General features: G+C 45.2%; 2 protein-coding genes across 4 annotated transcripts; both read left to right on the top strand.

Moving 5' to 3' along the window:
- The first annotated feature begins 1,928 nt into the window (after nt 1-1,928).
- Nucleotides 1,929-2,863, top strand: LOC123056835 (zinc finger CCCH domain-containing protein 1-like). Its single transcript, XM_044480087.1, has 2 exons — nt 1,929-2,367; nt 2,465-2,863. The coding sequence occupies exons 1-2, from the start codon at nt 1,929-1,931 to the stop codon at nt 2,707-2,709; spliced, it is 684 nt and encodes a 227-aa protein (XP_044336022.1). The 3' UTR covers nt 2,710-2,863.
- A 1,085-nt stretch (nt 2,864-3,948) lies between these two features.
- LOC123060535 (probable prolyl 4-hydroxylase 7) lies at nt 3,949-7,355 on the top strand. 3 transcript variants are annotated; one of them, XM_044483291.1, is made up of 7 exons: nt 3,949-4,127; nt 5,294-5,410; nt 5,663-5,720; nt 5,826-5,930; nt 6,303-6,360; nt 6,451-6,611; nt 6,770-7,355. In XM_044483291.1, exons 1-7 carry the CDS (start codon nt 4,042-4,044, stop codon nt 7,130-7,132), a joined length of 948 nt encoding a protein of 315 aa, XP_044339226.1. In that variant the 5' UTR covers nt 3,949-4,041; the 3' UTR covers nt 7,133-7,355. The 3 variants fall into 3 exon arrangements, with proteins under 3 accessions (XP_044339226.1, XP_044339228.1, XP_044339227.1); XM_044483293.1 differs by having other exon boundaries at nt 5,680-5,720; XM_044483292.1 differs by lacking the exon at nt 6,303-6,360 and having other exon boundaries at nt 5,826-5,832; nt 6,418-6,611.
- The last annotated feature ends 14,349 nt before the right edge of the window (nt 7,356-21,704 follow it).

A 21,704-nucleotide genomic window follows, 5' to 3' on the forward strand; every position in this document is an offset into this window, starting at 1 on the left:
CTAAAAATTGTCGAAATTTCGGGAAATTTTGACCAAATTTTAAACATGGGGCTAGGCTAAGGACAGATTGGAAGCGATTAATTGCTTCCAACCCGATCCCGACGGCGAAGGCCGTCGCACCCCCAGAAACCCAACCCCTCCTTCGCTATAAATACCTGTCCATCTCGCGTCCCTCTTCCATACCTGTTCCTCCTCACTCCCCAGTCAAATCTTTCTACTCGGCTGCACTAACCTAGGGTTTAGTCCAGCGGCCAGCAGCTAGCTAGCAATGGAGGGGGAGATCCACGGCGCCGCCAACGCCTTCAACGGCGCCCCGACATGCCGCTCGGGGGAGGACGTCATCGTCCTGTCCTCGGCGACGGCAAGGCCACCGCGGTCGGTGGAGGCGGTGGTGCTGGTGGACGCAGAGGGGGAGGGGCAGGGGCCGCACATGGAGTTGGAGGCACCGCCGGAGAAGCTCTACTTCAAGACCAGGCTCTGCGAAAAGTATGAGGCCACCGGCCGCTGCATGTACGAGGACGGTTGTACCTTCGAGCACGGCCGCGCCGAGCTTCGCCCGCCGGTCCCCCCTGTCGGCGGCGGTAGGGTTGCCAACGGCGGCGGCAAGGTGTGCTTCAACTTCAGGGACATGGGCACCTGCCATTTCGCGGACAGGTGCGCCTTCCCCCACACCGCGCCATCAGGTACGCCCGCTCCCTAAGCTACCCACCTAGATCGCGCACGTGTGCATGGCCGATGGGGTCTCAACATGACTGGTCTCCGAGTCGGACTCGGAATCAGATCGATTTGGTATCTCTTGTTAAAGTTGGCTATCGTTGGGAGCTCTTCTTTGAAATGCTTCATTTAGTCACATGGAATTATCTATTATTGTCCTTTTAGAATTACTTGTTTGACATGTCTTAGCATCAGCTGGTCTCCGAATCGGAACCGGATTGATTCGGTATCTCCGCTAAAGCTGGCTACCATGGGAAACTCTTCTTTGATATCCTTACTATAGCCGCCTGAAATATTTCAAAAGAGAGATAATCATCTATTTTATGTTGTTCGACCAACCAAATAGCATCGATATATTTTGAAAGAGAGATAATCATCTATTTTAAGTTGTTCAACCAACCAAATAGCATCGATGGCTGGGACCAAGGCAAATCTTCTACATCTACGGTTTGGGGTGTGCTGCAATACCTTGACAACTACACCATGGTAGTATATTTTTTCTTTAGCACTCTCTTTAACCTTTTTCCTTTCTACCCCAAGGTGGTGGTGAAACACCCTACCGTGTCACTAGCTCTGGTAAAAAAAAATCTCACTGGATTTGCCACAAATGAGATTCCACAGCGTGCTTGGTTTGTTCCTTGTTTCTTTTTTTTAGCGAAACTTGCACTCTGCTGTGCTTTGCAAAGCAATGTGAAACACCACAGGGCCTTGTGAACTTTGGGCAGTGGAGCTACCGATCTGAGGACCATTCAACACGGGCCCAATGCCATCGAAATTCACACTCACACATAGTAGGAGCCTTCTTCGCTCTGCGTTTAGGCCCAACTCGTCGACGCAGGAGCACCACCACCATCACCTTCCGGACGCATGCACACTCTCCACGGGACACCCCGAAGCAGCGGACGACTGCACCGCGCGCCCGATCTCGGATGCTGAATGCAACCGAAACTGAAATTCCCGATTAATTTCGCACAAAATCCTCAGCGCACAGCCAGCAGCGGCCAGGCTAAGCACAGATTGGAAGCGATTAATTGCTCCCAACCCGATCCCGAGGGCGGAGGCCGGCGCACCCCCAGAAACCGAGCCCCTCCGTCGCTATAAATTCATGTCATCTCGCAGTCCCTCTCCACACCTGCTCCTCCTCACTCCTCTAGACAAATCTTTCTACTCGGCTGCGCTAACCTAGGGTTTAGTCCGCCAGCTAGTAGCTAGCGATGGAGGGGGAGAGCCACGCCGCCGCCAACGCCTTCAACGGCGCCCCGACACGCCGCTCGGGGGAGGACGTCATCGTCCTGTCCTCGGCGACGGCGAGGCCGCCGCGGTCGGTGGAGGCGGTGGTGCTGGTGGACACGGAGGGGGAGGGGCAGGGGCAGGGGCCGCACATGGAGATGGAGGCGCCGCCGGAGAAGCTGTACTTCAAGACCAGGCTCTGCGACAAGTACGAGGACACCGGCCGCTGCATGTACGAGGACAGTTGCACCTACGCGCACGGCCGCGCCGAGCTTCGCCCGCCGGTCCCCCCTGTCGGCGGCTTCGCCGTCGCCGGCGGCGGCAGGGTTGTCAACGGCGGCGGCAAGGTGTGCTTCAACTTCAGGGACACGGGCACCTGCCATTTCGGGGACAGGTGCGCCTTCCCCCACGCTGCACCATCAGGTACGCCCGCTCCCTAAGCTACCCACCTAGATCGCGCACGTGTGCATGGCCGATGGGGTCCGGATCTCACGAAACATGCCCTCGATTTTCTTGTCAGGTCATGCGATTCGCCTCACCGGGGACCAGAAGGTGCTGACATCCCCAGGGCCGCGCTACGCCGCCCCGGGCACCGCCAGGGCGTACCCGTACCCGCCGGTGATTCCCCCGGCCGCGCGTGATCGTCTTGCCCAGATGACCGAGGAGAACGGTGGCAAAAAGCCCAACAGACTGATGCTCATGAGCCAACGGAAGATCGGCGGCATCTACGGCGACTGGCCGGAGCAGAAGGAGCAGGAGGAGTGAGACAGATCGATCAGCCGTCCACCCACCATGGTCGCATACCCATATAGTAGATGATTGACATTGCTGATACATAGCAACAAAACAAAAAGGGGACGGGTTGATCTTGTCTGAAAGTGAATAAATTTACCATGGTGGTATTTATCTTTTTTGTTTAGTAGCATGGTGGTATTTGTCTGCGTTGTGTAATTCCAACTGTTGTAGTGCATGCAAATCCTATGTACTGTAATTCGTATGAATAAACCAATGTCGTTGTATTATATCATCATCTTTTTTTATCAGTGTGGAAAGAATACTATTCAATCAGCACCTGCAGTGTCATACATAAGACGTCGGGTCTAGCTAAGAGCCGCAAATGGCGCCCCAAATCAAGATTAACAGCGGCCTTCGCGAGTTCATGTACCTCTCAGTTTTAATTTCTCTCTTCTTTCATGCCTGAACTTTACTGCAGCAAACTCCTCCGCCTTCTTCTTTATATCTGATATAATCTCTGCACTTTGTCCAAGGTAAAGGCCCCTCAGATGGTTGATAGTAGATAAGCAATCAGTAACAACCTGCACCTTGTTGATATATACTTCCTCCGTTCCAAAATAGATGACCCAACTTTATATTAACTTTACTACGGAGGGAGTATATCTGATGCTAGCGCAAAAGCTTCGCTAAATGCCATAGCCTCCAGCGTCTCGGCCTGAACCAAATCCTGAAGCACAACCGCAGATGAGCCTTGATAGTGATCCAGTTCATCGCGGCAGACGACAGCAATGCATCCTCTGTCATTATTTCTTGAGATAGCAGAATCAACCATCAGCTTAAAGTGTCCCTCCAGGCTCCAGAGGCAGAGTCCAGGTTTTCCTTCTGTCCCTGTAGGTTGTTGTACTACAGTGGAGGTCGCCGTCCCGGCAGGCCGGCAAGGAATTAAGGCAAGGTCTGCAAGGAATTTCTGAATGAAACTGAAAGTCGACAGCGGCGAATGAAATTCTTGCTCACGTATGGCCTTCCTCCTAGCCCACCATATTGACCATAAAGTCACCAGCAGCAAAACGAAGTCATCTTCCTTCAATGAGTCCATCATCACCATGAGCCAAAGCCTAGCGTCAGGGATGTTGCAAGCAATTACTATAGCCATATTACAGTCTATCAGAGCATGTCGCCATGTGTCTAAGAGTCGCCATCTGTTTGTGCTCTCGGTGGGCTTTTACGGCCCATTGGGCCCCTGTTTCTCGCTCAATGGCTTACAGTACAGACTACAGAGAGAGACATGCGGATCTGTTCATTTGCAGGGGGCTGGATCCCAGGGGCAGAGTTGCGGTCCTCCATAGCTGACGGGGAAGAAGCATGGGATCTGGAGCAGGAGCCCTGCTGGCGCTTGTGGCAGCATGTCTAGCGCTTGCCCCGCCCTGCGCTCTGGCTTCTTCTCGCAAGTAAGCTCCTCTTCCTCTTCATCCATCTGATGTGCCTGTGAGGATCTCTGGTTGGATTTGGGTAACCAGGCCCCACAAGGCCAGGATGTCTTTCTATTTCGGGATCAACTGTGTCTGCCCGCTTTGATTCAGTTTCTAGGATTGGATCTTTGTTGAGTTATGGTTCGATTTGTTCAGTAGTTGATGTGGGTAGCTTTGTTTCTGCAATAGTAAATGCAGGGCCAACAACCCATGAAGTCAAGTCCCCCAACCCTGCCTATTGATTTGAAGTCTTGGTCACAGTCTTGCCTCTGCAATAGCAGAGTCCTCACCATGTTGTGTTAATGGGTGAGATGGTCAACTGACACTTAGGTTTGTTTGTTGGCTTGAAGTTTGAGTGAAATTCTTGGATGGAGATACAGTATACACCATCAACTTTAGTCTTATCAATTACTCCCTCCGTTTGGAATTACTTGTCGCAGAAATGGATGTATCTAGATGTATTTTAGTTCTAGATACATCCATATCCGAGACAAGTAATTCCGAACGGAGGGAGTACCACTCAAGTAGGATGCCAGTTTAACATCAGCTACAGAAAGGGGCAAGTCAATTCTAATGAGGAAGTATTACAAACTTTTCTCGGACACGCGGCAAATGCCTGTGGCCTCTTTCGCGCCAAATATCTGTGCCTTTTTTTCAGTTGAGAGACAGCCATGAGGCACCCCCTATGAAGCACAGCGCTCGAACGCTGGTGGTGGGCTGGCTGTGCACCCGCGCACATGTGCTTCTATCGAACTGACATTAGGTTACTTGTTGGCTTGAAGCTTGAGTGAAATACTTTGATGATCACACAGTTTAGCTTGCCGATTTAGTCTTATCAATTGCCACTGAAGTAGAATGCAAATTTAGCATCAGCTACAGAAAGAGCCAAGTCAATTCTAGTGAGAAAGTAAATTACCTTTTTTACTCGAATGTGCACCAAATGTTTGTGGCTTTTTAAATTAGAAATAACCATGAGGCACCCCCTGCGGAGCACAGGGCTCGAACGCGGGTGGTAGGCTGGGCGTGCACCCGCACACGTGCTTCTAGCCAATTGGTCGACGCCCAGTTCCCGAAAGTAAATTACAATTATATGATGTTCCCTCATGGAAGATATTAATGTGCAATCCAATCATTACCCTTTTCAGGTTTGGTCTGGATATTGCGCAACCAAAATTACTGAACTCCACAAATGGTTCATTTACTCCAAGCTCACATGTTGATTTTGACCCTTCAAAATCAAAGCGACTCTCGTGGCATCCAAGGTTTGTCTCGTCACCTCATTATGATGTGTACCTTTATTGCTGGACCATAAACAACATCTCATTTGATTTTCTTCTGTACTGGCAGTTAAGCATTTGTTACCATGAGTTTGTGGTGCATTTTCTATAAAAAAAATTGTGTGGCGCATGAAAGATCTTCTGTAATTAACTACTTATACTCTTATAGTTGTGTATGTACTCAGATGCTCACTTCTTTTTATGTGGACAAATCCCAAGTTTCTTTCCTTAATTTAGGGTCTTCTTGTATGAAGGTTTTCTCTCTCACATGGAGTGTGACCACTTAGTATCTATGGTAATTTTCCCATCAACCGTATCACAGCTCAGTCCTTGTATTCAGGTTATTTATAAAAAAACAACTTGCATCATGTTATTGAAGGTCATGTTTTCATTCTTGCAGGCACATGGTAAGATAGGGTCATCTGTACATGTTAATGATGGTGCTACAAATATTTCCCAGAACAATATTGATGCAGGCCTCATATTTCGCCTGGCTGATAGCAAAGTGAGCATACATACTGCTTTCATGATATTTTCATGACCGGCTCTTTGCTAACCATGCAGAAAATGTAGACAGAGAAAAATAAAATTAAACAAACCTTGAATCCCTCTATTTAACAATCTTCTACCATATCATCTGTAAGTTAATGCTTAGCTGTGTGTTACCTTGTGTGAATAAACAGACATGTAACTAAATGAGGTCAGAGTTATTGTTTTTCTTGATATTGCAATCTGTGAAGAAAGTGCACATTCTTTTGGATATATAGTAGTAGATGTCAAACTTTTATAAATTGAGGTATATCAAATTAGGGTCTACTACTACTAAGCCCTGGACTGTTCTACTTCTAAAAATTGATGTTTTGTACTCCTTTTGAAGGACATAGTTGTTTCGAAGATTGAAGATAGGATATCATTATGGAGTTTTATTCCAAAAGGTATCGCTTGTTCCTTGCAATTACTCTTCTGTAATTCTGTGTAATCTTGCTTGCTAGGTGTCTGGCTGTTGACATTCTTAGTGGTCTCAGAGCATGGGGAGAGCATGCAGATTTTGAAGTATGGAGCAAACCAAAGTGACCCTAACAAGGAAGAAACTCAATCGAGCAGTGGTGCCAATAGGCTTGTGACCATTTTGATGTATCTTTCTGATATCAAGCAAGGTGGTGAAACTGTTTTCCCCAGATCTGAGGTAATTACATTATCACACAGTCTTGCTTGTGAAAAGAAGTCCTTATCATAAAAAAAAAGTCCTTATCAGAATGACTAGTCACACTGACATTGTTATGTAGTTTCCTTGACTGAAATGTGAAAAGGAGATAATAATCTGTATATAATATATGTGCGCAGCTGAAGGATACTCAAGCCAAGGAAGGGACACCTTCTGAATGTGCTGGTTATGCAGTGAAACCTGTCAAGGGCAACACAGTTCTGCTGTTCAATTCAAGGCCTGACAGAGTCGCCGACAAGGACAGTCAGTACGAGTTCTGTCCTGTCGTCGAAGTGGAGAAATGGCTTGCCATAAAACATATGTATGCAAGCAAGATTGATAAATCAAAACCTTCGCCGGCATCCGAGGATGATGATTGCACCGATGAAGATGGTAACTGTGTCAGTTGGGCCGCTGCCGGCGAATGCGACAAGAATCCTGTGTTTATGATTGGCAGTTCAGACTACTATGGCACTTGCAGGAAGAGCTGCCATGCGTGCTAGATTTTTTTTTTTTTGTTTTCGTGCATTGCCCTTAGAGATGTCTCTTAGCATTTTCGTTGTTTAATACAGGCATTGGTGTTGTAAGTGGAAAATGATTCAGCAAACTGTGCAATGCCCGCAGATAATCTTTACTCTTGTCAGGAATGTAGTAAGTACATAGGTATTGGATTGGCTACTCTTATAAAGTTATGAAAAATGATTCTGACCTCATCTTGTTCTGTCAGACAATGCCTGCATGCATAATCACACTTGTCTGCATCTTTGCAATCCAGCAACTTTTCGGGTACATGGATAATTTTGGGCCTAACATGTTTTTGGCTTGAACATTTATAACGTGTGTGGACTCTTATATGATCATATCTACTGTAAGAATACTCGTCTAGCATTATAGGGCAAATAATACTTCCTAAACTCAAAAGTAGCTGGTTTTTCCCCCTGCATATCCAAGCTATCGGTTTTATGTAGCTTTGCAATGGTGAACTTTGGCTCTTGCGTAGAACTGTTGGCTGTTGGAAGTATGGTTGCAGGAATCATCATGCCACAGAACAAAGCCTATTGATATAAACTGGAGTACATTCTACAACTGTGTTTGCTACCTAATGTTTCAGGTAATATACAGTAAATTCTATTTTCGGAGAACATAGTCGTTGTAGTATAGTGGTAAGTATTCCCGCCTGTCACGCGGGTGACCCGGGCAACGGCGTAATTTTTATCTTCTGCCCCCCTTCTTTGGTCACTGACCGCTGAAATTAGTTCCATGGATTATCTTCTGACCCCCTTCTTTGTATTTATCTTCTGCCCCCCTTCTTTGTATTCCTTTGGTCACTGACCGCTGAAATTAGTTCCATGGATTATCTTCTGGCCCCCTTCTTTGTATTCCTTTGGTCAGTGACCGTTGAAATTAGTTCCATGGATTATGACCGCCAGTTGAAGTGTTTGAACCTTCTTCTTTTTCTTTGAGGGGAAAAGTGTTGAACCTTCTCAAGCTGGCATCGTTTACAAGATGCCCCACGACTCTCGAGCAAACGAATTGATTTTTGGGAGAGTCAGCCTCCAGCGGATACGGCTGTAAATTTTTAGGGGTATAACGACTCTTTATTCAAGCAAATTCAACGAAATCGTTACAATACCATATGGTTGAAAGAACCATACATACCTGCCAAAGCCTATACTATCGGCCTCAAAGTTTCTTGACCTTCTCTCATGTATAAATTTATACTCCAAAAACTCTTCAGAAGTAGCTCGAATTTCTTGAATAATAGCTGCATGTTTCCCACCTTGGTTTGCTTCAATCTCCTTGACCAAGCAAAATCAACAGAATCGTTACAATACCATATGGTTGAAAGAACCATACATGCCTGCCAAAGCCTATACTATCGGCCTCAAAGTTTCTAGACCTTCTCTCATGTATAAATTTACACTCCAAAAACTCTCCAGAAATAGCTCGAATTTCTTGAATAACAACTGCTTCAATCTCCTTGACCACCATGGCGTTGTCCGAAGAAATAATAACCCGAGTGATATTCAAATCAAGTGATAATGCCAAACCCTCGCGGTAAACCAGTGCTTCTTAAGTTGATACATCTGTCACGCCCATAAAAGTAATTGATGAAGAGCCCAAGCAGTTACCGAGATGATCCCGACAAATCGCAATTGCTGCTCCTCTATCTCCATATCTCCCCACCGCTTTGTCCACAATCAGCAAATCCCTACTCATATATAGCTTTCCTACATGCACACCACACTGCCCATAAGGTTACTATCGTCTCTTTGAAATCCTCCTACTGCAACGAATCATGCATAGTGGCTAGCCATAGTTTTGCATTTGTAAGCCTTGTCGCTATCATATGTTCCACCATATCATCCTTGCTAGGGCCCAAACTGACATGTCCATAGAACATTCGACTAGCGCATGCTTCCATGAATTACACATGCCACATAAAGGATAGTACGGAGTGTTAGCTATGTTCCTGTGATTCAGAACGTCCAAGGTATGAATTGAGTGTTGTGCTAGATGCCACAAGAACACTTTAAGTTTTGCAGGAACTGAGGCTCCCCACAAATCAGACCATTATTTCGAAGCTGACACATGGTCTGAAGAAACCGCACTGCCTTCTAGCCAACCCTCCCTTGCGATTTTCATATTTATCAACATGTACAATATACGGAATGAACAAGAAAACATCCATTTTTTTCTCAAAAGCCCACAACCAAAAATCTGGTATATTCCACAATAGGAATTCCCAAAATCAAAGTGGCATCCATGGTAAAAATGTATTTCTCACCCGTTCTTCCCACCATGTGGCCATAGTCTCATCAATGAGGTTCAAAACAATAAAGACATTATTATAGGCCTCGTAGAAATTTTTCCCTTGGTAACTAGTTATGATTCCAAATTCTCGTGCTGGTTCCATATCACCAATCCGCCTAATAAGACCTTGGACTAGAACATCCCTTCCTTCAATAATTAGTCTCCAAATCTGTGAAGGATGAGAGCCCAAAGTTGCATTCAAAATAGAGGTTTCGGGAAAATAAACTGATTTGAGAATTCATGCACTCAAAGAATTAGGCTCTTGTAGTATCCTCCATGCTTTCCTTGCCGGGAGGGCCAAATTTAAAATCTCCAGATCTCGAAAGCCCATGTCACCCAAATATTTAGGTCTCATCATAATATCCCATAAGACCCAAGCTACCTTCCTTCTTCCATGTTTTACTCCCCACCAGAATTTCCCGATTAACGAATTTAAGCGTTCACATAGCCCAAATGGGAGTTTGAGACATCCCACAAAATATATTGGAATAGCCTGCACGACTGATTTAATCAATACTTCCTCCCCTCCCATAGACAAAAGCTTCTCAAGCCATCCTTGAATTTTATTCCACACTTTTTTTGACACCTGAAACAGTAGGAGAGGCTCTTACTGTATGTATTAAATTAAAGTATCAAAAAAGTTCTTACAAAGTCATAACCTTACATCCATGGCCATTGTAAATATAAAGTAGAATTAGGAAACCAAGGTAAGTATTGGACTAGGGTACAACAAAGGATTGGGCAAAAGAGGAGATAAATTGTCTGTGTTTCTCTTTGGCTCTATGTATGAGTAGAGAGAAGTCCTCTTTGAATCTTCTTGCCCATGAGCCAACAGTGGGGTCTATCCTTCGGAAGTGCTTGTTATTTCTTTCTTTCCACAGACTCCGGGAGGCATATAAAAGGATCTCCATAAATATTGGGTTGTTCCATACTGTCTTTGCTTCCTTGATCCAATTGAGACGATATCCATTAGTTGTCCAGTGGATGTTCAAGGTATCCCAACAAGCCACACTGAAATGACAAGTAAAGATCATGTGCTCGATCGTTTCTTCCTCGGTGCTGCCACACAGGATGCAACCATGATTGTCACCAATGTTATAGTGCCTTCTCTTAAGCATGTTTGTATTCGGACGATCTGAGAGTAGTAGCCAACCAAAAACCTTGATTTTCATTGTGGCCAAAGATTTCTAGAGCCATTTGTAACTATTGTGTGTAGTGACCTCCCGAAAATAGAATTTGTAATATCTTTTTGCAGTGTAGATCTCAGAGCCCCACTCATATACCCAAGAGTCCATGTCCTCTCCCGCATCATTGCCAACGTGTGCTGTGATCTCCTGGATATCGCGCAACTCATTGTGGGCTTGCATGGAGAGGGGAAGGTGAAAGGTTTCATTGAGGTTGGTGCAGCCAAGGAAATCCAGGACCGAAATATCTTCAAGTTTAGCATAAGAAAACGCACGGGGATGTGAATATGCAAGAACATCAGCCAACCAGAGATCTTTCCACATAAGCGCATTATCTCCTCTGCGAACGATCACATGCGAGATGCCTCTATAGATCGGAGTAAGTTTGAGCACATCTTTCCACCAGAACGAACCGCATGGGACTGAGGCATGTGGGATTTTTTCGGTGTAATATGTGGACCAAATCAAATCAACCCACGATAGATCCCAATGGTTATAGAACTTGTGTAGGTATTTCATGAGCAAAGCATCACTTTGAGTTTGTAAATCAAGCACCCCGAGACGTCCACACTCCTTGGGTCTGCAAACCATTTGCCATGAAGCTAAAGAGTTGCACTTGTCCCCATCACCAGTCTTCTTAGTCCAAAGGCATTGCCTTCTGATTTTATCCAGTAGATCAATAATCTTCTGTGGCAGTCTGAGGGTGCAGAGCGCAAAGATGATAAGGGATGTGATGACCGAGTTGAGAAGTGACAGTTTCCCTCCATAGGAGATCATTGACAACGTTGAGGATAGTCTTCGTTGAACTCCACAGATTAAAGGCATGAGATCCTGCACTGAAGATTTTGTAGTGCCCATTGGTAACCCAAGATAGGTAAAAGGTAGCTTGCCCATCACACAGCCAAAGATTTGAGCAATATGTTGAGCGGTTGCAGCGTCACAATTCATGGGCACGAGAGTTGACTTGTGGAAATTGATCTTTAGCCCAATAGAAGTTGCATAATCGGTGAGGATGTTTTTGACAAGAGTAGCTTGGTCTGGACACGCCGGTAACAAAATGATAGTGTCGTTAGAGTATTGGATCACCGGGTAGTCAAATTGGTTGGGACGGTGGAAGGGCAGGTGAAGTTCATTTCTTCGAAAGGAGCCATTAATCGCAGCCTGCAATAAATCTGCCGCCAAGACAAAGATTAAAGGGGACAGCGGATCACCTTGTCGTACCCCACAGATGCAATTAAACTGTCTGCCCAGGACGCCATTAAGTAGCACCGAAGATTTGGCGGAGGAAAAAATGGTTTTGATCCACCCCAACCATTTATCATTGAAGCCCATGTGCTTCATGATATCCAACATAGCCTCATGATCAATGGTATCAAATGCTTTTGCAAAATCCAATTTGAGAATAACTATGGGATTTTTAGAAGCTTGGCACTGATGTATGTATTCAAACGCCCATGCAAGGAAATCCTGGATATACCTCTTTTTCAAGAAACCATACTGGTTATGGTGTATGATCTTCAGAATGACTTTTTGAAGCCGATTAGCTAAGAGTTTTGTGATGACTTTGAGACAACAATTTAACAGTGTAATCGGTCGAAAGTCATTAAGTCCTTGAGGGGCGGCAACTTTGGGAATGAGAGTGATGAATCCATCATTAATGCTCTCCAAGTTTAGGCCACCATCAAAAAACTGATCATAGAGAGCATAAAAATCTTCCTTAATATGCCAACAAGATTTGAGGAAAGCACCATTGAACCCATCAGGACACGGTGCCCTCTTTGCTGGCATTTCTTTGATGACTAGATCAATCTCTTGTCTAGTAACAGGCACCGTTAGGTCGTCCAGCCCCTCAATTTGCTTGATGATGGAGGGAAGATTAAATTTCATCTCATGTTTAGAAGAGGTACCTAGTCTTTCTTTGAAAGAGTGATAAATGACAGATTCTTTGCTTGCATGATCATCAATTATGGTTCCATCCTGCAAAGTTAAAGAGGCAATATTGTTTCTTCTGTATCGTTCGGAAGCCATAGCTTGAATTTTTTTTGGAATTCTCATCTCCAAATCGAACCCACCGGATTGTGCATCGTTTCTTCCAATATTGTTGCTGATATGACAGTAATCGTAGAATATGGGCCTTGAGTATGGTCCTAAAGTTTGCCTCAGGAATGGTCAGGTGCCTTCTATTCTCAATCGTGTCCAATTCTGCTAGAGCTTTGTTGGAGTTATCAATGGCTATAGAGAGGTGGGAAATGTTCTTACTCCAATTCTTCAGACAGTACCATAAGTGCTTGAATTTTCTACAAAGAATGGTTGCACTATTGGTTGATCGTATTGGCTTATCCCAAGCAGACTGCACAATGTCCATAAAACCAGGGTGTTGTATCTAAAAAGGTTCAAAACGAAAGAGTTTACTCCTTGGAATAGAGGTTTCAATTGTGACCACACATGGGATGTGATCAGACACTGGCTTACCCAAGGGTTTAACAATGGTGTTAGGGTAAGAATTAGTCCAATTACAAGAGGTGAAAAACCAATCTAGTTGCTCCAAAAGTGGATCATGTTGCATATTACTCCAGGTAAAAGTGCGACCTTTTATTGGTAGTTCAACAAGACATTGTGTTCTTATGAAATCGTTGAACGTGACCATGTCATTAATGCTCCCGCCCGACTTGTTACGATTGTCGGGGCTGCGGATATAGTTGAAGCCGCCGAGAAGAAGCCAATCTTTGTTGGCTGGGATGTTTAATGAGAAAAGCCAATTAGTGTAATTAATGCGTGATTCTCCTTGACATGGGCCATAAATATTTACAAGTGTCCAAGATTGTGATGATTGCGTGGACTGAAATTTAATCACAAGAGCAAAGTCTTCGGAAGCAATGACCGAACCAGTGAATACCGAACTGTTCTAGATAGTAACAATTCCACCGAAGCCCCATGCGAAGGAACAAATGCAAATTGGTCAAAACGACGGGGACAACAAGATTTGATAAAGCATGGTCGATCATAGGCTTCTTAGTTTCTTGCAAACATAAAACAAAACATCCACTAGCATTGATAGCATTAGAGAGAGCTAATTGTTTATCACCAGAGTTTAACCGACGAATGTTCCAACAAAGCACATTCCAATTAACCAAAAGACCCATTTAAGCTAGTAAACCCGAAGATTAAGCCGAGGACGAAGGACCCGCCTCCTTGGACTCCAAGAGTGCAGCTTCAATGAGTTCTTCAGCCGGGATGGCACATTTGAGGACGCCCACCTGTTGGATTACCTGAATGGGTGTGGGAGGAGGTATCTCCTGAGCATCATCATTGTCTAGCTCCGTGATGATCACCGAGGAAGCAGCAGCAGGCGTGTGGCGCGGCTTGACCTTGGACAGTTTCTTCTTTGTATCAGACAGTGCATGAACCCGAAAACCATCATATTTATTCGATCTAGCACTGCGACGAAGAGTGATCTCACATTCAGGCACCTGCACTTTTCCATGATGTGAGGGGGCGCTGACCTCAGTCAGAAGTCCATCAGAAGGAGGTAGAGCCAGAGAGATGGAGTTGGCCGGAAGCAGAGCCGAATCTTCAGCAGGGATAGACCATGAATGAACCATAGAGAGGCATTCCTCATTGTTCCTAGTGATCTGATGCCCAGCAGAAATCACGAGTGAATCATTGCTGTGATGAACCTCAGCATGCACCTTCAGACAATCCCTGAAACCCAACCCTGTGCTCCAAGGGCCAAACATGGCCATAATCGGTTTGATAGCCTGAAGGAGAAAGTCATTGATTTGGCTTGCCGGACTGGAGCAGCGAAAGAGCATTGTGGCCACCAGATTTCCATGGTCCGTCATGGACAGATGCAGACCAGAGTTATTCAGAGAAAGATCAATGCTGAGAGAGTCGCTCTGCTGTGGCAGAGGAACCATGGAGGTGATAGCAGAGCTATCGAAGTTATTCCTCCAAAGATGATTGAGAATGTTGAGAGGCACGAAAACCAGTCCATCAGAACTAACAGAAGAATCAGAATTGCTATTCCAAGAGATGGAGTCATTCCATGCCATTGCAGGGCTGTCAAGAAGATTATTTTCAGGCACAATCCCATCAGCAACCTATAAACCCTCAACAGCCAACCAGGCTTGAAAATTATACACAACATGAGGAGGAGGGGCTGGCCACGCACCCCAACCAGCCTGAAACTGAACTTGCTGATCAACTACCACATCGTCATTAGCCTGATTTGCCTCGTGCATAGCATGATCAGCTGCCACATTCTGAGCCGTCCAGTTGTGAAGTTGGGCTCGATAGATCTGTTCAGCAGTCAGGCCCTCACCAAAGAGGGGGTAAGGGACACCATCATCAGGAGGGGGATCCTCGCCAGCACGTGGAACCTCAGGTAAATGTGCATTCCAGTCACTATTGCGCAACATAGTTACAACAATAGTACAACAACGATGATGTCGTGGAATTGTCACGGCAGATGTCCTAGCAAAAGGACTTAGTCGTAGGGCCATCGCAACTAGGAAGCTTAAAGGGGTTAATCGGGACAAAGGACATGAGAGATTTTATACTAGTTCGGCCCCTTACGATGAAGGTAAAAGCCTACGTCTAGTTGTGTTGATATTGCTGGGGTTTCGATCACCAAGTGGCTAGTTCGCCGGCTTGGTTATCGATCTCTTGTTTGTTTCCCTAAACCACCACCGAGTCGTCCCCTTATATACACGGTTGATGCCTGGCGGCCTACAGAGTCCCGGCCGGCTCATAAAGCGTGTCCGGCTCGGTGACTCCTTTTATATGCCTTTCCTTACAAGTCTTTCCTTACATATGGCAGTTTACAATATTGGGCTTCAAGCCGCCTCTGGGCTTAGGCCTTCTATAAGCTTTAATAAACTATCGCCTTGAATGTTTACTGGGCTTCCTTTGTGACCCGCCATTGGGGCTGACCCGACCCCTCCTGGGCGGGTCATAGCTGATAGCTATATCCCCAACATTAGGCCCTAGGTTGACTTTGAACTTTGTTCTTTGTCAATCTTCAACACTTAAACAAAAATCCATCTTCCTATCCTCGCAGAAGTTTTTGTAACCCGCCATGACGTCATCTCTTGAAAACACGAAAAACTTTTATGACATCATCTCTCAATGGATCTTCATCTTTAATGCCTTCCGAGAATCGAGGCGTTCGTTTAGTTGGATAACCATTATTTGGGTCTTCCTCGATTTTCGCGCCCGCTTGTTCGCTTATCCCCTTATAAATAGGCACGCCCCGGTATTTCTCATTCTTCTCTCTTCTTCGTCTTCTTCCTCTCGCAACCCCTGCTGCTGCTCGAGCTCCGCCGCCGTCAGAGAGCACCTCACCTCCGTCGACTTTGGCCGCTGCATCGACCGGAATCAGTCCAGAGAACGGCAGCGACTTTCCGCGGAAGATCTGTGGCTGTAAGCATTTCCCTTCTTGCTTCTCAAATCTGCATTAGGACTTTCTAGGTTTTCCGCATGTTCTTCGTAGTTCATAGCAGTTTCTTCGTAGTTCTTCCACTGCAGCCTCTTCTTGATCCAAAAAGAGATATATGCTTGTGCGGTAGCTGTTTGGTGCCTACTCTTGACACTAGTAGATCCCTTTTCCTAGTATAAAGACCTCATTAGGACTCACAAACTCATCTGCGCTAAACCTTTAGGTCTAGAATTTTTTCCATTTTGAATAGCCATTTGATCTGGAATAATATCAAGCAATTAGGAATCTTGTTTGTCTCAACACTTAGCCGAATCTGCTTTCTCAAATATTTATAGTCATGGCGGCTTATTGCGCCGGCTTACTTTTCCTTATATGACATTAGCCCTTACTTAAGCCGCCATTACTCCCCTGTACCATTATCACTTAATTTCACCATTATCATTGAATTGAACCGGCATGTTGCTTTCCTTTCAGTTCGTTTTTTGAACATCATGCCATCCAAAGCACCGACTGTCTGTAATTGGGTCCCTTCGACAGTAACTGAGGGCAATCTGAAGGAGTTCTTTGCCATAGGTTTTTTGCCAGGGAAGAATGTTATGTCTTACCGTGCACCTGAGCCGGACGAGGAACGGCTCAATCCAAAAGATGGTGAAGTTATTGTCTTTTCTGACCACATGAACCGTGGTTTTTCCCCACCCGGCTCAAAGTTCTTCAGAGATGTCGTCCATTTTTTCAAACTCCACCCTCAAGATATCGGGCCCAATTCCATATCCAATATCTGCAACTTCCAAGTGCTCTGTGAGGTGTACCTTCAAGAAGAACCGACTATGGAACTCTTTAGAGAGTATTTTTATTTGAACCGGCAGAACGAGTGCACCAATGGTCCTAGCTTGGAACTTGGAGGCATCTCAATTCAGCATCGACAGGGCGTCGTCTTCCCCCTAATAGTCTTGCCAAGTCATCCCAAGGACTGGAATCAGACTTGGTTCTATTGTCAAGACACTTCACCAACAAATGAGAAGCCCCTGCCGGGTTATCGCGCAGAGTGTCTTGACTCCAAGTTTGCACTCCCTAACAAACTCACTGCCACTGAACGCAAGAAACTGATTCCATCCATTAAAAGAATTAATGCTTCATTGGGGAACGGCTTAACCGGAGTTGACTTGACCCATTGCTGGGTTGCGTGGCGGGTCATCCCTCTAAGCCGCCGCTCAAAATTGATGTATGAATATGGTGGAGGCCCAGACGACTCTCTTCGTCACAGCTCCGTTCAATTAACCGAAGAAGATATTGTTTCAATGTCAACCCTTCTGGTAAACGGCAAATATGAAGACTGCAGTAAAGTCGGGTTAAACCCCTTCTGCAAACTTAACCCGACGTCAAAGGTAAAGAACCTCTGATCTCTTTCTCTTTTGTATTTTTCAACCGTTTTAAATACCTACATGACCTTTCATCTTGTTTATTTGTTTATAGGCCAAATCAGATTTCTGGAAAGCCAAATATGACCATGAAGCCGCCAAGAAAGCTAGAGCCACCGCCATAACCGCCAAGAAGATGACCCGGAGATCTAAGAAGAAGAAGAAGAGCACCGCTAAAGACCTGCTGAAGCTTGACGATGATACTTCTGAGTCGGAGGTAGCCCTTGACTCCCTTGGCTAGCTTTTTAATAAACTTATTAATACTGATCATTGCTAGGACGACACAGGGGCCAGTCAGGCCGTGGAAGAAGAGGTACTATTTCCTCCGACTCGGCCCATTTGCCAAGACAGAAACTTCGAGTCGTAACCCGGAAAGTAAGGTTTTCACACCCTTTGGCTTATCTGGACCCTCATTTTCTTTTGAAAAAGTAGCAACATGAGAGCCGCCATCAGGCCCGGAACGACGATGAACCGCCTGCTGTTCTTCAACAAACTCCTCAAAAACGCCAGAATGAGGTTTATTTCTTCGCCTTTTACTTTCCATTAATGTATCTTCTCCCTTGCATTACTAACTTTATTTTATCTTTGCAGGAGGTGTCTCGCTCTTCTGGCGACTCATCTCAAACTCAATTCCCAGCCTTTAAGACTGCCCCTGGGTAAGGAAGAAATCATCTTTCCTCTGTGTCTTTCAAACTGCTTCTTTATACTAACTGTTTCATAATATCTTTCTTAGTGTCCAAGCCAAGTCCAAGAAGGCCAAGGTGACTAGGCTGGCGGAAGACCCGCCAGTCCTTGCACCCGAATCGGCCATGCCACCTTCTCCTCCTCAAACTGAAGCACCAGAAGACTCGGCTGCCAATGCTGAAGTAGATCCTCCCGAGCCGTCAGCTGACGATACCATCGTTAACCCTTATGCTACCGGACCATCCAGCTCGGCCAACCCGCCATCACCGTCTGCCCAGGACGTTCTAATCACTAGAAGCTGTTTTGTTGAGCCGGGGAATCAAATCGTGTTGGCTCGGCACACCGCTAAACAAGAGGCCCTGGAAAGACAGAAAGTGTGATTTGATATTTCTCATTATAGCCATCTGAACGCCAATGATATATTATCCGTCTATCTCAGCCATGTGCACTCCAGCCATGACTCAGAAATTGAAATGGTCAAGTAGTTGTAGCTGAAGTATGAGGTATGTTCTTCCGGCTTACTTATATTCTGCCAGCCCCCAAGTCTGTAGATTATGATAAAATCTGAATGATCTGTAGACTTATGATCTAGGTGAAAGCTTTACCTTTAGATATTTCTGAAGTCCAATAAAGTAGAATAAACTTCACATGTAGTCCCCAAGGACCGGTTCACTTGATCATAAATGAGCCAGTACTTTTAATTTCATAACCGTTTGGTACCGAACCCAACGAATAATGTAATCCAGCTTAATCTTGAGACTTTCTGCATATCATGCATTAGCCCCCAAGTTCTAAGTGCTGTTACTTTGTAAGGTACTTGGGACTTGAAATATATTAGAGTCATAAGAAATTGTTTTGGCATACATTAGCCCCCAAGTGTCAAGTGGTTTTGCAGTGCAAAGTACTTGAGACTTGAATCTTGACTCTTGAATATTAATTTAAACCTTAACACACCTATCTATGTTTTGTAGAATGCACTATCTGAATTGGGTTCGCAATTAACTGACGCCAAGACCCGGCTGGCAGATCAGGAGGCAGAAATCAAGTATGCTGATTCTAAACTTCAATTAAGTCTGTTTGAGACGGAAAAATTGAGAACCAGCTTGACTACCAAGAAGAGAACCTAGGATGAAGAGAAGACGCTACTGACACAACACGCCGAAAAAGCTGAAGCAGCTCTTGAGGAGGTTACTACGGAGCTGACCGGCTTAAAGAACCGGGTGTCTCAGATGGTTTCCGCCTTCTTTGGTACGCCATCTGTACTGATCTTTTGTACCTTCTTTTGACCTAGAATACAAACCGCTAGCTGACCCTTTGTTTACAAAATATGTGCAGGCCTGCGAAGCAAGAATCTGAGCCAAGACAACGTGACTAAACTGAAGGCGGTCTATACCTTAGTGGAGCAGTTGTACATTGGCGCACAACGGGCACTTGCCGCTATCTTTCCTGCCAATCAAGGACCCAACCGGCTCAGTGATGTCTTGAAAAAGCTGTCAATCTTACCCGCCAGGTTCTAAGAAGTCAAACGATCCTGTGCCAGAGCCGGAGCTTTGACTGGCCTGAGCCGCTCCAAAGCCTGGGTGCCAGATCTAGACCTGGCAGATGTAGCCAGGGGGTACCCTACCGTGAAGGAAGACGGGTCTCCATTTGAGCAGGATGATTTCATTGCTTGTGTGAGAGGAGTTCGACCTCAGGCTACGATTCTTGGAGATGAAACCAGTATTGATAAATATCAGCCGGGTTTTGATTTGGAAAATAAGAAGATGGCAACTCCCTCGTACAAGGTGACAGATTTAATCCTGCCGGTTCGTGAACATACATTTGCTCCAGAAGTTGATCTGGCTGGCTTGATTGACGAAGAAGCAGAATTTATTGCCGTGAACGGTTTTGACTAGTCAAAACCCAGCTTCCAATCAGCAGAAAGAGGTGAACCAGCGAGGGAAGAGTGAGGATCATCTTCATGGGCTCTTTAGAGCCTTGTAATAGATATAGTTTAAAACAACCGCATACTTTGCCTAAGCCATCGTGCATAAGATGCCGTGTGTGACTCTTTGCTTCTTGATGTCAATATATGCATCATATTTATGGTTATTTCTGTAATATTTCAGCTTTGTTCCTGTAGAAAAAGAAAAAACTGGCTTGGCGGTTGTAGCACCGAATGGGTCAAAACAACCGGTATATAACCAATGGTTTACCATAGTAGATGAAACAGAAATAGATGCGAAAATAAACAAGGTTGAAACAACCTTTGATTAATGCAGAGAAAAACTGTTCATAAATAACAGTCATTCCTGTATTTTTTACCTCTGGACCGCCGGTTTGTATGACCCGGGTGATGAGGTTCATGATCCAGTCCTTTTTGAGAAGTCAAATGCTTCTGAATGCCTGATGACTATCATGCCTTGGCGGCTTATTGTCAAATAGTCAAGCCGGCGAAAAGACCATGCTGATTGTTAAAATTGAGACAATAAAAGACCAATAAAACAAATAACAGGTGGCAAACAATATAAATAACCTTGTAACTAAAGGTTGGGGGTTTCTGATTCGAATACGATCAGTAAACCGGACCAAAGGGGTTAAGCTAAGATTCGAATACGATCATATAGCCCCCAGTGGCTTTAGCGTTGCGCCGATCAAGAGGGTACCGACAACTATGTTCTCTTTGGTTCGAATACGACCTATGTTTGAACAGGAATCCCCCAAATGATCTTGAGAGGTTTTTAACGACCCTGATTCGAATACGATCCAAGTCGGACCCAAAAGGGGTTAAGCTATGATTCAGATACGATCAAGAAGCCCCCTGGTGAGTTTGGCTTTGAGCCGATCAAGAGGGTTATGACAGTTGTGTTCTCTTTGGTTCGAATACGACCTATGTTTGAACAAGAAGCCCCCATGTGACCATGAGGTTTACAGCTAGATTCGAATACGATCATAAGCCGGACCAAAAAAGGTTAGACTTGATTCAGATATGATCAACTCCTTAATAGTCATTTTAAATAGTGAAAAAGAGTAAAGATATGTAATCTTTGAAAAGGAAAAGGACAGAGGTCCTGCTTTATTACTTATCATAGTATATACAACGACAAAGTATGTACATGATGAGAGCCGGTGGCTCAGGTGTAGTATGGCCGAAGTTGAGCAATGTTCCACGGCCGACGAGTCTCCTCCTCCGACTTACGTGAGTCTTTGTTCTCTCGAATGTCAATGAGGTAATATGACCCGTTGTTTAAGTTCTTGCTGACCACAAAGGGTCCTTCCCAAGGTGGGGATAGCTTGTGTGCATTTGACAGATCCTGGATGAGCCGAAGCACCAGGCCACCTTCTTGAAAAGTCCTGGACTTAACCCGGCGGCTGTGATAGCGGCGCAAGTCCTGTTGATAAATTGCTGATCGAGCCGCTGCTAAGTCTCTTTCCTCATCTAATAAGTCAAGCGCATCCTGTATGGCTTGTTCATTATTAGCTTCAACATAAGCCGGAAAAGTTTCATGAGCCGCCTGCTCAGCTGCCAATTGAACCGCCCGCTCAGCTTCTTGCCAAA

This window comes from Triticum aestivum, chromosome 3A, assembly GCF_018294505.1.
Source record: "Triticum aestivum cultivar Chinese Spring chromosome 3A, IWGSC CS RefSeq v2.1, whole genome shotgun sequence".
Classification (NCBI taxonomy): Eukaryota; Viridiplantae; Streptophyta; class Magnoliopsida; order Poales; family Poaceae; genus Triticum; species Triticum aestivum.

Coding starts and splice junctions, on each gene's coding strand:
- LOC123056835 (XM_044480087.1), top strand. CDS start 1,929: ATGGAGGGGGAGAGCCACGCCGCCGCCAACGCCTTCAACGGCGCCCCG. Junction 2,368..2,464: donor CCCCCACGCTGCACCATCAG/GTACGCCCGCTC, acceptor TTTTCTTGTCAG/GTCATGCGATTCGCCTCACC.
- LOC123060535 (XM_044483291.1), top strand. CDS start 4,042: ATGGGATCTGGAGCAGGAGCCCTGCTGGCGCTTGTGGCAGCATGTCTA. Junction 5,411..5,662: donor CGACTCTCGTGGCATCCAAG/GTTTGTCTCGTC, acceptor TCCTTAATTTAG/GGTCTTCTTGTATGAAGGTT. Junction 6,361..6,450: donor ATGGAGTTTTATTCCAAAAG/GTATCGCTTGTT, acceptor TAGTGGTCTCAG/AGCATGGGGAGAGCATGCAG.